The sequence below is a fragment of the Salvia hispanica genome, chromosome 6 (assembly GCF_029641045.1).
Source record: "Salvia hispanica isolate PSC_SH4W2 chromosome 6, Shi_PSC_v1, whole genome shotgun sequence".
In the NCBI taxonomy this organism is placed as follows: Eukaryota; Viridiplantae; Streptophyta; class Magnoliopsida; order Lamiales; family Lamiaceae; genus Salvia; species Salvia hispanica.
In genome coordinates, this window is record NC_142697.1 from 3,099,784 (window position 1) to 3,117,687 (window position 17,904).

Below are 17,904 nucleotides of genomic sequence, written 5' to 3' on the forward strand. Positions count from 1 at the left end.
CCAAGATAACTTTTATCTTCTCCATTCACATTTTTAACAAAATTTTAGCTAACAATTGTAGATTTAGGTCTGTTTTGGCCCATTTGAATGGACTCCTTCTCCCCTAATCTCATGACTATCCATCTCACCTCACCCCCTCCTACTAATTAGTCCATCTCCCTCTACTCATTATTCTCCTCTCCACCCTACTCTACAATCATACATAAGACTAATTTAATCCTAGCCAAGGTCTATTTTAGTGTATTTTACACTACATCTCAAGACAATTTTGTTTCATGAACCGAACAGCCACGTAGTCTACAACTAAAAAAAATTACCGACGTATGATAGGAATTATCGACAAAAAAATTCGTCAGTAAAATTGTTGTTTTTTTTAGTTATCTCAACCATAATTGGTGCTCTCTAACTAATATGAGGAATTCTTTTAAATGTGTGGGGGAGTAAAGACAAGGCTTTTGGCAAGAGGAATACACACAACATATTTTATCTGACGTGTTCCTTGTCATATTGCATATACCCTTTTCTTGCATAGAAGTTTGTTTGCTCAATTCTTGTAACTTCGTTAAATTTGTCGGTACTTTGAGGTGCTTGTACATGCTAGGAGGAAGTCGTTTTATTTTTGAAGACATATCCGAGAGCACTAGCCAGTGCATAATTTGTCTTGTGGAAAGATAGTGTTTCTCAACTCTGACTTATTGTTATTTTGTTTCACTGTTTTCATTAAAATTTCCATTTTCATTCTTTTTCTTCGAATGTAATAGTTAGAGTATCGTTTGTACAATGCTTGAGAATTTTATCACATACTTTCTAACAATTTCAACTAAATACTAAGATCATGAAATATATTTTAAATTTTTGTATACAAGGACACGTCACTTGTCCATTGAATCTTGAGTCACGAAAATATTGTCACTCCAACCTATGCTCAGACTATTGCTACTTTACTCCATCGTTACAATTTTATATTTTCAAGATCAAAATAAGTTGCAGCCAAACAAACTAACACATCTGTCTATGAACATACTGGGGACCATAGCTAGTGGTTTAGTATTATTTTATTATGCTTAGTAACTTGATAATCCACAAAGCAACTTGGAAGGAAACAAAAATGAATCAATTAATTAAGTAGAGAGTCATGTCTGATTGTATACACAAATGTTCATCCATTAAATCTAAAACAAAAATCACTTTTCAAACAAAAGCAAGATTCTACCATCTCCAAATGTGCCCATCAAATCTTACACTAAATTACAAGTATAAGAAGTAGAATAGATTTTACCATCATGTACACAAATGCTTACATCTCTATATATTGTACAAACTCCAAACTATGAGCTAGGTCGTTAGATTTCAAGATTAGATGTCAACAGATGACAAAGATGACAAACATCAACAGAAAATGTCAACTCAATGTCAACACTGTCAACCTAATGACGTTGTGTTGACCTTTTCAGTTGACATTGTGTTGACATTTTCAATGTCAACACAATGTCAATATTGTCAATCTATTGACGTTGTATTGACATTTTCTGTTGACGTTACTTAACCTTATCATCTATTAACATCAAATCTGTTGACATCAAGTCTTGAAATCTAAATATTTAGATCATAGTTTGGAGTTTGTAGGAAATATGTAGTTTGCATTTTATCACTAACCTATATACACATAATATGTGTATATATATAGCATGCTGAAACCACTAATAGACATTCTTCGCTTTAGAGGAAAAGAACCTGCTAAATCCACGAGCATGTTTCTCCGGTGTTGGAGTATTCGAAGCAGAAGAAGAGCCTGACTTTGTAGGGCGGTGGCTTGGTTGTTTTGAGCCGACCGGAGATCTCAATAAGTCGTTAGCTTCAAAATCAGATGGACTGAAAGAAGCATTAAACAGATCCATAGGAGATTCTGAGCCAGCTCTGTGCAAATGGAAAGAAGCAGCAGTGTCTATTTCAGGTGGATCAAGATCTTGTAAATTCATTCCACTTATAGTTGGTTCTTCCTCAACAGAGTCTTCGGCTTTTTGACTCCTCGAGTTATTCGGGGAATGCATTTCTGTTTGTGGATGTAGAGCTTTCATTTGCTTGCCTAGAAGAAATATGGTTTCTTGACACTCTGCTAACTTTTCTGCTGCAGCTGCCAACTCCTTCTCCTAAAATAGATTATATGTAGTTTGAGTTTCCAGAAACTATACAAAATGCTCTAATGATTTTTCATGAAATAACCAATTACAAATGTCTCAGAATGTTATCTATTCAATTTAAACTACATAGCTAGGCTAACATCCCATTTCTGTTTTTCCTAGTTGCACTGTTATCTTTAAGAATTTTAATATGGATGTGCCACTAAGTTGCAGCCTTTAATTATCAAAGCAATACACTTTATATAGATGAGCTTAGTATTACAGGCTAACAAGTCCTGAATGACATTACTTATTAAGCAAAGTGGTATATCATTATGAGCCTCACCTGATCAGACCTCTCAACAGTTTCAGCTGCTGCACAATTATCAATCCTGAATTTGCAAATATCATAAAACCGCATAATCATATTAGATATGAAAATGGAACTTTTTATGCAAGAAAAACTAAGAACACAAATGAAATAAGACTTGGAGAAAAGAAAAGAAAAGAAACAATAGGTGACTAATTTGAATTTGACCATATGATCAGAAAAATTAGGACTAATTTTGGTTCATTGTTTAGCTCACAGTTGAATGAAAACAGTTCGAAATCAACCAACCAGAACCAATTTTAAAACCACACTTAGTAACAGGCCAGCCTAACTCATTTGGGAGGAATTTGAAAATTTTGTCTCAGTTAGTACCTCTCAAGCTGGTCTTGAAGATCTTTGCATTTGTTAAGTGCCTCTTCATGGCTTCTTTTCTCATCTAGCAGTTCTTTCTCCAAATTCTGTATTTTCCCTTGGAGGAGATTTACCTCAGTCTTTAAATCTTCCGAACGCGTTTCAAGTGAATTGTATGATTCTGCCATGCATTTGAGCTGTGTCTCAGCCAGGCTGTTTGACTTCTGAGCTGTCATTAATTGGGATTTAACCTCAGCCAGAAGGTGTTCTGTTTCCTGCAACTGAGACTTGGTAGTTTCTAAATTTTCCAAAGATCTAGCAAGATTGACTGCTAGATTATCCTTGTCCATTTTCAATTGTTCAAACTCCTCCAGTGAACATTTCCAAGAAGTGACTGTTGATTCAGAGATTGGAACAAGATTCCCATCATTCGGAACATCGGGATCGGATGCAGAATCCGAAAAGTGTGCACACCCATCTGGATAACTCTCCTGTAATGATTCCACAACGACCTTGTTTTCTGGTAGGGCAATCTTGTCTATACAGTCAGTACTACCAGTGTCAACTTCAGAACTTTTATATCCAAGAACATTGATATGCAGTTCGCTTGAATTGTTCAATACCTCAGAAATGTCAAGAATAAAATCATTCAGGTTGATATAAGCCGTCATTGCTTCACCATATTTGGCAGAAAATATATCAAATATTTTATTCAACCCATCTCCATCAGGACTTGCTTCGGTGACGGTCTTCACTTCTTTGCCAAGGCTAGTGATAAAATCATAAATATGCATAATAGCAACTTGTACTTTTTCATTGATGGGTTCATAAGTGTTGATAGATGAACTAGCATCTTGAGGCACTGATGTCTCCTTTGTTGTGTCTGTCAGTTTGGCATCCTCGGTGATTTGATCAGTTCTTGTTCCAATAGGACAATTTGCCTCGGTAAAACTATTCACCGAATGGTCATGTAAAGTTTCATGGATGTCCAGCATAGCTTGTCTAACTTCCTCTATTACTTTTTCCATGTCCCTTTCATTAGAAACTAATTCAAGAACCCCAGATATTTTTGACTGGAGTTTCACAAAGACCAGTGGATCTGCATGCATTTGAAGATTTACTACATTTGGATCTTCTTTAGGACCCGCTTGAGGTTCCAAACCATGCTGCTCTCCTAATTGAGTGTCTTCACTGGTAGAGACTTCAACTGAAACTTCACACTTTACAAGTTCAGATCCTTCATTGACAGTATTGCCTGAACAGTCTCCACCTGAGACTATTCCATTCGATTGGTATGCCAGCTTCTCCATCTCTAAGAAGTCATCCATAAGGTCTGCATGACTTACACTTTCAGATTTCTGCAGACATCATTCCAGAAGTCCATGAACCAGAACAGCTAATATTATCATCATTTCCATCTTCCGACATAGTGGTCACACCTGATGGAATACTAGCTTTCCGACTATTGAAACTTTCAATTGAAACCTGAGGATTAGAACTGAGATGATTTTTCTGTTCAACATGAGCTTGTAGTTGTGCTTCCATAGTTTGAAGCTTGCTAGCCGTTTGAGCACAGATACTCCTAGAAGCTTGCAATTCACTGTTACGTTTTGCCAATGCCTCCTTAAGCATCTTTGTTTCTTCCTCCATAGCAAGTAGCCGTTCTGTGAGTAACTCGTTTGCTTGGAGGTATTTCTGGGAGTGATCAAGCGAAAAGTCCGGCATCTGAGACAACTGTGGAGTAGAAGGCTTCCCAGGAGATCTCCTTAAACGAGACTCTCCAGAGTCTCGGCCAAAGTTCTCAACTTCAAGTTTCATTTGGGCTAGTGCAGCTGGACCAGGAAGCTTCTTCCGAACAAGGCCTCGTAATCTTTGACACTCGGCCTCAAGCTTAGCAATTTTCTTAACTCCTTCTAGGTGATGCTTGGTTGCTGCCTCAGCGGACCGCACACTCATGTTTTTCTCTTCATTGCGAATTTCCACCTCTTTCCTAGCAATATGGAGTTCATATTTGAGTGTGTTTACTTCTCTTTCACAAGACTCAATTTCGCTCTTCAAAAGTTCTATCTCGGCATTAGCCTGTGATTTCTCATCATTGAGCTGGATCAGCATGTTAAAACGCTCTTGCAAGGATCTAGACAACGCAGCATTTTCAGCTGCAGACTTCATTAACTCTTGGTCCAGATTACCTATTTTAGCTTCAAGCTCCGACTTCATATTGTCAAACAACTTTGTTTTGTTAAGAGCAAGTTCCCACAACTTTTCTTCATGGTCTTCCTTCAAATTCCGTATCTGCCTCATGCATTCTTTGAGAGCATCATCCAAGTGTGCTGCCCGATCTTCAGCAGTAAGCTTTAGCAGCGTGACTGATTCCAGATGATTTTTCAGTGCTGCAGCTTCAGCCTCAGCCTTCTCCCAACCTGTCCAAGTGAAATGGTGGCCATAAAGCTCTACAATCTTAAAACTTTTATTCAGAAAGAAATATTTTATAATAGTATCCACAAACCTGAAACAGCTTCTTCAGCAACTTTGGCATGTTGCTTTACCAAATTTTCCTTACTAGTCATTTCAGTATCCGCTTCAGATAACTTTTCATTGAGTTCTTTCACTTCCTCCTCAAAGGTCAACACCTTTTCTTCATAGGACTTCACTTCATCTTCCAATCCAGTTAGATGTGTATATGATTCTAAAGAAATTTGAACATACTTTGGCTTTTTATTATTGTCTTGCTTTGCCTGCAGAGAAATAGATCAATAAATTAAGCTAAAGATAGAATCATAGAAGTCATAAGGTACAAAGTTCAAGAAAATGGAAATAACAAGAAAGCAAGACTGTCAGCTGCTGAGTATACATGAGTAAGACAATTGCTAAGAGAAAAACATTGAGGCAACTGCATAGTAGAAAGTCCTAATCAGGATGGTCTTAAAATAAGTAGGAATATAAGCTTCCTAATGTACACAAGAAAAACAAGAAAGATGCAAAGGAAAATATTTGGAAATCATTGAAACTAGAACTGTTAAGATGCTGAAGGCTTAATTCAATGAAGTTGTTCGCATTTTGAGTATCCAAAATCAATAAAAAATACAAAGCTTAGAAAAGTAGTTGAAACTAAATAGACAGAAACCATAACTGCTTGTACATGGGAACCAGAATGCATCAAGTAAATCATGTAACTGAATAATAACAAAAGGTGCATGTAGCATATGATCAAATATGAGAATAGATCATCTTAGTGTGAAATAACCTTGTCGAATTGAGTTGCATTTACATCTGAAGCAGCTGTAGAAGACTCTGATGCAGTGGCAGCAGTTTTCTCAGCAGTCTGCTTATCAGATGATTTTTTCTTCCAAGGCCAACTCTTTTTATCCATCCTTAGCTGTTAACACAGAGAAAAGTTATGAAAATGAGGCTAGAAGTGGACTAAGTGGCAGACACATAACTTCAAAAGAAACCATCCATTGAAGATTTTGATCCTCTTGCATCTAAAATTTTGAAAGCTTCTTAGCTGTATTAGTTGTAAATACAACTAAATGCCATCTATGGTCCTGCAGATTGTTCAATATTGTGTTTATTCTGTTTCTATATTTACATAAGCTTTCGGTGTCGATGCCGATGTAGATGTCTCACACTAGTTTTGATTGATCCTCTAGAAGTATGAGACAGACAAGAAACCTATGTGTATTTTTTTCTGGTAATAGTAACACATTGCATTACAATGTTAACCTTTTGGGTAAAAAAACAACGCTATGCAATTGTTATACAATTATAACATTGCATAAATGCAACTATGAATGCACAATAAGTGACTCCAGAACATACATACACATAAAAATGTATTTGTACAATAAATATCATCACGAATTCAAGTGATACCTAAATTTCCAATCATCTATCCACTACATAATATAGAGACATACTACTACTATTGTCAAATCGAATGACCTGCCCAAGACTCCCTATTGATTAGAACCTATAAGCAAGGTGGGATATATGCAAGCTAATGCACAAAATGCTTCATGAAAAAAGAATTTAGATAAAAAACCAGCATATGACCAAATCAACCGACTACTCTAGTAAATGCAATCTTGAAAAAGGTTGGTTGAAAGTTTAAATTTCTTTAAGCCCCAAACATGATCATCAAAACTGTAGTATCTCTTTAAATCTTTATGAGCTAGACGGGAAACACATAATAAGAAAATTCTCATTTCTCTGTTTCTCTTTAATTTTCAAACAACTAATCAATAAAGTTTATATCCGAATAGCAAGATCGTTATAGACCAGAAGATCAGTATCAAGAGCATGATGGAAGGGTCAACATGAGTTCTCTACAGTCATATTCTCAACACAGATTATGCATTAGCAGCTGAATTTTTTTTAAAAGCATACAACAACTACAGACATAGTCAATAATGATTTTTTGAAAAAAAGATAGGGCAACCAAATACACCACATTCCCAAAACGTATACAAATTCTATTGCAGAAAATTTCTTTAGAAGTGAAACATTATCATAAATATTAAAAGCATTTTACTAAATTAATACAAAACCGAAGTGTATTACCCACAACTCGGTTGATCACAATGCAAATAACTGATGAGAAGTAATCTGCAGCATTGAACCTTGGTTGTATCTAAAAGTTAAAGCACAATTTCTCGAATTTCAACACCGAAAGCATATACAGATATAGAAACAGAATAAACACAATACTGAACTAGCAGCAGGAACATAGATGGAAATTAGCTGTATTTACAATTGATACAGTTGAGTAGCTTTCAAAATTTGAGATGCACATTTCAAAATTAGAAAGGCAATGCAGAAAAACGTAGAAATCGAGCACGAAAACTGCAACGCACACCAAATTACCGACAGTGTGCAATGCTTACAGAAGTGAAGTAAAAGGGGGCGGAATTGTAGGCATACGAAGACGCAGAAGCAAAATGAGCAAGAGAATTGGAACAATGAAGTAAGATAAGAAAGCAACAAAAATGGAATTGGAAAATTTTGAAAAAAAAAGTGTTGAATTAGTTGGTGAGTGACGCGAATCATTCCGAAAGAAGAAAATGGAAAGCATCATCATCACGCACTCACCAGCAGCAATCAATGCGGTGAATATGAGCAATGGAGATCTGGTAAATGGAATGCAGTTGGTATGTAGAGAGGGAAAGCGAGCGGTGGCGGTGCGGAGGTGTCACTTCAAATGCAAGATGGCTTCGGAAAGCTCCAAAACATCACCCTTATTTAAATTTGATGATAGTTACAAAACTGTGGAAATTTAAATTCAGCTTCCCATGTTTCTCCAATAAAATCTGATTACGGTTATTATAAGCTGTAATTTATGTGACAGGCCATTGTCTACTCTACCTTCATTATTGTCCATTCATCCTAGTGTACTGTGCTAGTAGCATGTACTCCCTCCGTCACACTTTAAGAGTTCCGTTTAATTCGGCATGGATTTTAAAAAATACTCCTTCCGTCCTGCTTTAGCAGTCCCATTTACTTTTCTGTCCTCTTTTTGTAAAAATGATAAAAAATAGTTAAAGATGAGAAATGGTAAATTAAAAGAGAGAATAATATAGAGAAGATTCTTATCTACATTGTTGTCTCTCTTAATTTACCATTTCTCCACTTTAACTATTTTTTATCATTTTTACAAAAAGAGGACAGAAAAGTCAATTGGATTGCTAAAGCAGGACGGAGGAAGTATATAGGAAAATTGGTGAAAAAAAATAGTGGAATGTTGATCCTACTTTTATATATTAGTTTTATAATACAATGTGAGTGGAATGTGAGGCCTATTACCAATTATGAAATATTCTAACCGTGACTTTTAAAGTGGAATACCCAAAAATAGTAAATCGAGACTCTAAAGTGGGACGGAGGGGGTATCATTTTCTTTCTGTAATTTACTCCAAATAGTGGGAGTGGAACATGAAACTTAAACGCCAGTTATTAGGCGATAGTACGCCCACAAGTCATTAAATATTACTCTCTCGATCCTATAAAAATATGGCTTATTATTAGTATTTTGATGGTTATATAAGTTAACTTGATATATACGTAATTAATAACTTTCCCTAAATGAAATTGTCATATTTTTATTGAACTAAAAAAATGGAAAAGTGCACATATTTTTATAGGACGGAGAGAGTATTTTTTTAAATATTACTATTAGTTACATTTCTGATTATTATTAATTATGATTTCTAATTCAATTAGAGATACGAATTTCAATAGGACATCAATCTTAATTCGTTAGTATTGTTCGATCACATAGTTGCAAAGCCACTAAAGCATAAATATAACACTGATCGCACATTGTCTTCATATGTGTTTGTATTTTGTGGATGACAGGTCATAGTACTACAGTACTTTAGTTTCAAGGGTGTCTAGATTTGTAAACAATGAAAGCGCTGATGATAACTGAGAAACCACATTAATACATTATGAATTTCAATAGGACATAAGTCTTAATTCGTTAGTATTGTTTGACTATTAAGTTATTTTAAGTTTCGGGTTTAAACTCTACCCGGTAGGATAGACTTCTTTGGAGTTTGCCTCTCGGGACCCCAGTGGAGGTTAGGAAGCGATTTTTACTTGGTTGGGTACTCGTGCCTTGTTTGACCCATAAGGAGTATTTTATGTTTGAATTAGTTTTGATAAATGTGTACTCATTCTATCCGTAATTTGCTGTCTTACTTTTACTCCGTGCGAGATTTAAGAAATACTCTCTCCGTCTGCCATTTGTAGTCCCGGTCATTTTTGTGTATTGTGCATAAATAGAAGTAAGAGAGAGAATAATATTGACAAGACTCTTTTAAATATTATTCTCTCTTATTTTACTATTTTTTTATTTTAATTATTTATTACTATCATTTTTATAAAACGAGTGCAATCGAGACTCTTGATGGGGAGTATAAAGGAAAGCAATGGAAAAGTTAATGAATTACTCCGTATAGTTTAATCAGTAGTATTACTTTCATACTAAAGTTAGAATTCAAATAGTTGTGACAAATGAATTACGATTGATTCAAGATAATTGAACACATTGTTCGTTTACAAATGAATCCATAAAAATGGTTAATTTCATCTACAAGTTGGTCTTCCGGCGCAATATGTTGTAGTTGGAAATGACTCGGGACGACTCGGTGGTGACTCAGTGGTGACTCAGCCACCCCACCTTCATGCCATCTCCATCAATTCATACACATTCGCCACTCACAAAAATTCGGAGTTGAAAGAGAAAGAGAGTGTCTCGAACTCATCAAACTCAGACGATCAATTTACCCGTGCAAGAGCGGCCGAGTGATATCGAGGTTGCTTCGACACCTCACGCGGCAGTATTCCTCCGAGGTCGTGAACCGGGCCGGGCTTTTAGCGCCGGGGTCGTGCCGGGCCAGGTAACAAAGGATCTCCTCGAAATGGGACTCGTCGCACGGGATCGCCAAGGGGCCCGTGTTGGAGAAGCCGAACTCTTCCTCTGCCCGGGCCAACAGCTTCCTGAGTATGGGATGGTTCAAGTGCGTGGCCCGGATCACGAACCGCTTGCAGGTCGGCCCAACGCTCACTGCGACGTGCCCTGCTGGCACGTCGCAGGGAGGGCGCCGGCCCGCCATCGCGGCCTTCTTGCGCCACCGCCGCAGCATCTGCCGGATCCGGACAATGTGGCGGATCTTGCTGCAGGCTGACATTTTTTATTTTTAGTAGAGATGTACTAATTGTGAAGAGAGTGTGGGAGGGAGGATTGAATGATGGGATAATGTGGGATTATATAGTAGTGAGCTTGGTGTAATTTTAATTCTAATTTTGATTTCTATAGTGGGATGACAGTTGGCGCTGCTTTAACATTTTTTTCTAATTGGACACCTCATTTGATTGAGAATCTGTACTATAATTTGACTTTGGGAAATGGTTTAAGGGTAAAATCAGGCGTTGGAATATGAAATACTACTACTACTTTATGCGATATAATTACGAGATTCAAACTTACCGGTGTAAATATAGCTAACTGAATATTTTACAGGTGTAAATATAGCCAACTGAATATAGGTCTAAATTCACAAAATGAATTTTAAATTCTGAAGTAGCTGAGTATCTTTTATTCATTAAGACAAGTTAAAACTGTTTAAATTGCATCGCTTATTACTTTTACTATTATAAAGACAAAGTTAAGCACAACGGGATGCAGGGATCTCATAACACTCTATGAAGAAATAGAAGAAGTGCAGCCCTAACCCAAGTCATCGTCCCCCTAGAGCCAAGGAAACACCCGACTCTAGAATAGGAATATTCTTTTTATTAGTAATATTTATTTTGTAATTTGTATTCAGAGAATCGAGTAGTGTTATAAGCTTTGTTCGTTCCAAAATGTAAAATACAATTGAACTGTAGAGGGTTAGTCATTATAAATCCGGCTATATTGTATTCATCGGAACTTATGAAATACTCCATCCGTCCCACTTTAGAAGTCCCGGTTGAGTTCGGTACGAGTTTTAAGAAATGTAAAGGAAAGTTGGTGCAAAAAGATAGTAGAATGTGAATCCTACTTTTTATATTAGTTTTATACTCCATCCGTCCCACAAAAGATGTCACATTTGGGACGGCACAAGATTTTAGGAGGTTTTGTTTTTTTGTGTTACATGGAGAGAGAAAATATAATTTTTACATTTATGTGAGAGAGAACATTTTTCAAAAAGGAAAATGTGACATCTTTTGTGAGACAAACTAAAAAGGAAAGTGTGACATCTTTTGTGGGACGGAAAGAGTAATAAAATGTGAGTGAAAAAATATTAGTGGAATGTGGGGCCTAATACCATTTATGGAATATTTTAGTCGGGACTCATAAAGTGGGACACCCAGAAATGATCAATTGGGACTCCTAAAATGGAATGGAGTCGCCTTCCCCTATTGCTCGTGCAAAGATTACCGCTATTTGACACCTATCGATGACGCACGACCGATGCTCTCCGTCCTATAGGATCTACAATCTCGTCACGAAACATCTATTGTATAGGAATCACTTTTGTGTAAAAGTACTTTAGTACTAGTAATGTTGAAATCCAAAGTGTCCCAATTTCCAATCTCCTAAATTGAGAGGAGAAAACTATGAACAAACCTTTGCTGAATTTGAACGTTAACAATTCTCTCTAATTGTTATAGGGAATAAAAGTATCATTTTAATTTATGACACAGTAAAAAATAAGGATTTAATGCAGTTGTAAAATAATAGTACTACACTATAGTAAATTTGTTTTACAGTTTTTGCACACAAGTAACAGTTACTACATTGCTTAGACTAGAAGCATGACGTACTTCAATACTTCATAATGCCAATAATCAGGACACAAGCACGATCAAAATAATCTCTGTGTCACACAATAATTAAATAAATGTACATTTATTTATAATTTAGCAGTTGTATTTTGGGGGTCAATTCTCTTAAAGTATTAGTCCTTTAATAATCTATTAACGAACATTTAATTATTTTAGTCAGAATGAATTAGTAAAATATTGATGTTATGGTCTTTGATTTAGAGAGGAAACAGGTATTTGGCTTTCAGTTCAAACTTTCGTTCTGTCTTAACGACGCAATAATGGTTATTCTACTTTTTCTAGAAAGGAATTTAAAAATTAAAAGATAGAAAGGGTCGTCCTGTTTATTATTATGTGCGGGATGGGTTGGACTTAACTTTGAGTTATATAGTAGAATGTGATATAATTATAATTTATATGACAGCTGCATTTCTTTATATTTAAACTAGAGTTTGTAAAGCAAGCAACCTAGATAGAGTTAACATGCAGAGAATTGGATGTCAAATTAAATGTTGATACTTTATATCATGTTCATGTAAACAGTGTATTTTATGTAGTAATTATATGAAATTATAACCGAAAGTATAAAGTGGATGTTTTGTTTATCCACATTCATAAAATGATATTTTCTAGCCATTATCAAGGAAAGAACAATAAATCTGTTCGTATGACATAGCTAACAATTTTTGATATGACACGATAATTCGATACGAATCTTCACGAAATTAATGGGTTTGGATTAAGTTTTATTGGGTTTTGTATCGAGTTGGTCCATTAAGAACACGATAATTTTGGGTTGGATGTGGATAACCCATTAAAAAATAATATTATTATTTTATTTTTTAAAAAAATACTCCATGCTTTATTTTAATTTTTACATTTATTGTAAATCAAGTTTAAATCGTGTAAAATAATTTTTTTATCGTTTAAATCAGGTTTATTCGGGTAATATTGGGTTCGAGTCATTATTGTGTTGTTATCGTGTCGTGTCAACCCATATTATATCGCGTTATTAAGAGTTCGTGTCGGGTGCGTGTTGTGTTCGGGGTTAAAGGCAGCATGTCGGGTTTGTGTTCGGACTAATAGTTTCCTTAACAGGTCAGGTTCGGATTAGGTGTTATTAAGTTGGGTCGATAACATGTTGATTCGATAACGACCCAACCGCAAACGATTTGCCACCCCCAAACTAACCGTTATTTTAAATATTATTTTTCTTTTTCTTTTCTTTTTAGCTGGAATATTACCTCAGTTTTCAAGTACAATCATATCATCTTCAAAACCAAATTACAACCATCCGATTGAAGAACAACATCAAAGTTTGAATTTCTGCCGCTAGACACAGTTGAAGAAGCTAAACAAAAACACATCAACAATTTTTAATCGTGAAGAATGAACGTTACAACTACACGAGTTTTATAAATTTAACGCAAGTCCTTAATGATATTAGTTGAACACGGTAGATGTTCTTAATGGCACAGGTGATCTTATTATAGTACTATACTTACATTTATCACAATTAATTTTATGATATACACGAGAGAAATGTTTAGAACACAGTTTACGTAGTAGGGCACATTGTTGGATACATTTTAAAAAGGAAAGAGTGATAGTCAAATAAAAAGAAAAGAGGCATGTTCATGTTATCTTAGTTGTATAATTCCTTAAATTGTTCATGGATCGAGATGGATCGTACAATAAACACGATCCTTAATTGCATACAATTTGGTTAGATTTCAATATGTAGATATTTTATACTCTAAAATACGTAACAAGTTTTTTAGTGTCGATATAAGAGAGCGAGTTGGCTTAGTAAAGGTGCAGTGTACCCAACTCTGTCTCATAGTTAAAGTTGAAGCGTGTGTGTACGAGTAGATAAAGTGTCTCATTCTAATACAAAGACTGAAAATGCAATGAATTAAATACACAGAATAAAATAAAATATATTAACATTTATCATAAATATAAATCACTCATCTATATTGATATAGTCCAAATATATATACTCTTAACAAAACTATTCTAATAAACATATGTGTCTATGCTGCTTTAATTCTCGAACTTATTTAATTTTACATGTGTAATGGTCTAATACAGTAGTATTATATGCACTTTTTTTTACTTTTTTTGTATTTAAAATCTACAAGATAATATTATTTTCATTATTTTTCATATATATTGATTTATCGAAAATGTATAACTGGAATGTGAAAATTATTTATTCATCCATAATACAGGTGATAATACAGGAGTATAACACAACACTTACTGCTCATATCGTGTATTCGTGTAGTTCCAACTAGAAAAATTGACCAAATATAATACAATAATATATTGGGAACATTGGGAGATGCGAAAATAAATGTCCAGGTTCCAAGTCTACTGGTCCACTGATACAGCCCATTCCATAGATTATTGTTAAATAAATTTTCATCATATAGATTTGTAAAATTGACACAAGATTTTGTATTTTTTGTACCACACTCAGTACGGTTCACTACCATTGTTTGCATACCCTGTCAAAAATCTGAATTAGTTCTAACCAAAACTGCGTTTGTATCTCTAATTTACTAATTTAGTTTCATAAACCAATAGGATAATACTCCCTCCGTCCCATTAAATATGTAACATTTGGAAATCAGTACGAGTTTGTATATAGTGTTGTTTTGTGAGTTAATGAAGAGAGAGTAAAATAAGAGAGATGAAAAAATAGAGATAGAGGTATTTCCATTTTAAAAAACGTTTCATTTTTAATGGGACAAAACTACTCGCCTAAATTACATTTTCCAACAATATTAATTTGGTAGCTCCGACCCTTTATTTTGGCTTTTCTCTAATGAAACCGACAATTTTGGCTAACTATGATTGCTAATCACTTTATTAATTATATTGGTTTTGTTTTAAAGTAATATCCATTTCTTAGTTTAAGTTTTAATTCCATTGTATTTATACTTTTTTCTTTTGGGTGCCAGGCTGCACAGGTAGATAATTAGCAAACAAATAAATCGAAAGGCTAATTATTCTATGAGTTGTAATTTGCAATTAATAATCCATATGATTAGCGCTGTTTGGCACTACGCAAAGGGGGTTTAAGAGGCTGCCACGTTATTCGATTTATTTATTTTTTCCACATACAATTATCCATATTTAATAATTTTATGGTTAAATAAAACTAGGACATGAATTATACGGGCATGCACAATATGAACGTGACGTCCCAAAATCTTTCTACCTTAATTTGGAGTTATGCAAATAAATAGATTGTCACGTGGATTATCATGATTGACTATATTTCATTATACGTCTGTGAATTAATTCTGATCAGTACTTTGTATATGAGACCTGAATTATTAGTCGAGTTCATTGAATATCTACTAATTAGTAATTATACAAATAAAACAAGCATAATAGCAAACGGTATGAAGCTTACATGTATATGTACCAGTATGATCACATGTCATTAATTAGATTAGGACTTAATCATCAGTTTATCACTCTCTCCACCTATGTTACATGAGTCATGTTACATTTCGAATTAGTACACATTATTTGAATATATCTCCGCTCCCAAAAACTAGAAATTTTTGAAAGATATGAGTTTAATTGCAAAATTGGTAAAGAGAGAGATAGAAAAAAAGTTAGTAGAAAATTGGTCAACCTCAGTAGAGAGTTCTATTTCCTATAACAGAAAATTCTATTTTTAGAGGACGGACTAAAAAGGAAAGAATTTCTATTTTTAAGAGACAAAGAGAATTTTTAGGTGAGATAAAACAACATAGTAGTATTTAATTTCTCATACTTTACTAATGTTGATTTTTTAATAGGGTATTAAAAAAATATATATATATATAGCTAGTGTTTTGTTTTTGTTTTTGATTTTACTAGGAGTTAAAGAAACTAAGAAGCCAATCCAATTTTAATTCTTCATCACTACTTATTATTTGAATCATATTTTGTTTCATATTATCTCGTGTTTTTTAGTCATATTTCATCATTTCTGGTTATCCAAAATTGCTATAGTCATTTTTATTCAAAAAAATAAACATCTATAATTTGTATCTTCTATTGTATCCTTTAATCTACTTTATTCTTTAATTTATTTTATTTTCTCTCAAGTTAACTTACTTAAGACAACTTATTAAATTTCATATTGAGAATAACGCCTCAAATAACATGAGAAAGGATAGAAGTATTTTTTACTTTTCACACCAACTATTGACAAATTTTCTTGCTTTAGAAAAGGATGGAACATAAGAGCATTGGCGCTCTGTGTAACTCAGTAGAAAAAGTTAATTTATTTGGTATGTAAACATAGTAGTTGTGGATTCTCTCGAAAATAAAAACTATATTTAATCGTAGTATAGTACTCCCTTCGTTCCCTTATAGTTGAGGCGGAACTTTTCGGCACGGAGTTTAAGAAACGAATGTTGAGTGTATTAAATAAATAGATAAAAAAGTAAGAAAAAAAAAAGGTAGAGAGAATAAAGTAAAAAATGAATAAAGTAGAGAGAATAAAGTAAGAGAAAGTAAAGTAAGAGAGAGGAAAAAGTTACTATATATGGAAATGACTCAACTATGAAGGAACTTCTTGAAATGGAAAAATGATTCAACTACGAAGGAACGGAGGGAGTATTTAATACTGGCCGTATATATAGAATATTAGGGAAAGAGTGCAGCGAAGCAGTCGTAGTGCTATCCGTGTGCTGTTTAATTCTTCTTTTTGCACACGAATTATAGGCCTTGGCCCTATTCCACAAATTAAAGAATAAATGCTTTTTTTATTTCATTCTCTATTTTATTCAACTGCCACAGATAAGATAAAGAAGCTTCAAATGTATTTAGCTACTCTTTCAAATGTATATAAAGATTATTAAATCATAAACATCTGGCCATGACCCATGTGAAAGACTGCACCAACCCTCTCAATCATTTTATTTATTATTCCTATACTAGCAGCCAAAACCTGCCCCTTCTCTAAATCTATTTCTTGATCTGATTTCTTGATTTTCGTTGGATCATATTGCTAAGATAATTTTAATAAGTAGTAGGAGTATAATATTGTTGAGAAGAATATCATAAAAAATATATATAATTTTAGCATTGATTTTAAGGATATTGGTTCCTAAAATATCATAAACTTTATTTTTTTTCATGCGTTATTTTCAATCTGCAATCCGAATAAGATATTTTAGGGGAGAACTTATTCTGCGTGTGTAACCGTAAAACGCTTATGCTATTTCGAATCAAAGTTTGTGGTAATTAAGCAAGATAAAAAACCACATAGAAAGTAACAATTGTCTTAGTTGTGCCAAATAGGATAAAAGAAACTACGTACATCAGTTTGCTGTAGCGACTGATTCGTTGTGAGAAATAATAATACAAAATGTAAAATTTGTGATATTTTAGACCACTTTAAAGTTAGTGGGTGGCGAAGTCAAGGTCAAGGGAGGATGGATGATGCAAAGTTAGCTGCCACCAACAAAAACCAACAACACTCATCAACAATTTGGTCAGTCGTCGTCCAATAGTGGAAAATCTCGACTATTTCAGGAATGACAAACAACCAGAGGGTCAAAAGGCCGCATTCAATTTCGGTAGTGGCGATGATGTCATCAGGAATGATAGTGACGACCATGGCATGATATTGTTGTAGAAGCATATTTTTCTTTAAGTCCGTTACACACAATTGAAATTGAAATTCAATTCCAAATTATTTGTTCGATAAAAATGATGTAATTGCTATGAAATTGAATTTGAAGAAATTATACATTGTGTGCATGTGTAGTGTGTGTGTGT

General features: G+C 34.3%; 1 protein-coding gene and 1 pseudogene across 2 annotated transcripts; both read right to left on the bottom strand.

Annotated features, from left to right (window-relative positions):
• Nucleotides 1-1,092: 1,092 nt before the first annotated feature.
• On the bottom strand, nt 1,093-8,074 carry LOC125203448 (filament-like plant protein 4; annotated as a pseudogene). Its single transcript, XR_016133011.1, has 6 exons — nt 7,891-8,074; nt 6,047-6,178; nt 5,309-5,537; nt 2,824-5,222; nt 2,467-2,512; nt 1,093-2,150 (listed from the first exon to the last, which is right to left on the bottom strand). The product of XR_016133011.1 is annotated as a filament-like plant protein 4 (transcript).
• A 1,730-nt stretch (nt 8,075-9,804) lies between these two features.
• Nucleotides 9,805-10,525, bottom strand: LOC125208357 (auxin-responsive protein SAUR15-like). The gene has a single exon (XM_048107951.2). It carries the CDS (start codon nt 10,488-10,490, stop codon nt 10,083-10,085), a length of 408 nt encoding a protein of 135 aa, XP_047963908.1. The 5' UTR covers nt 10,491-10,525; the 3' UTR covers nt 9,805-10,082.
• Nucleotides 10,526-17,904: the final 7,379 nt, after the last annotated feature.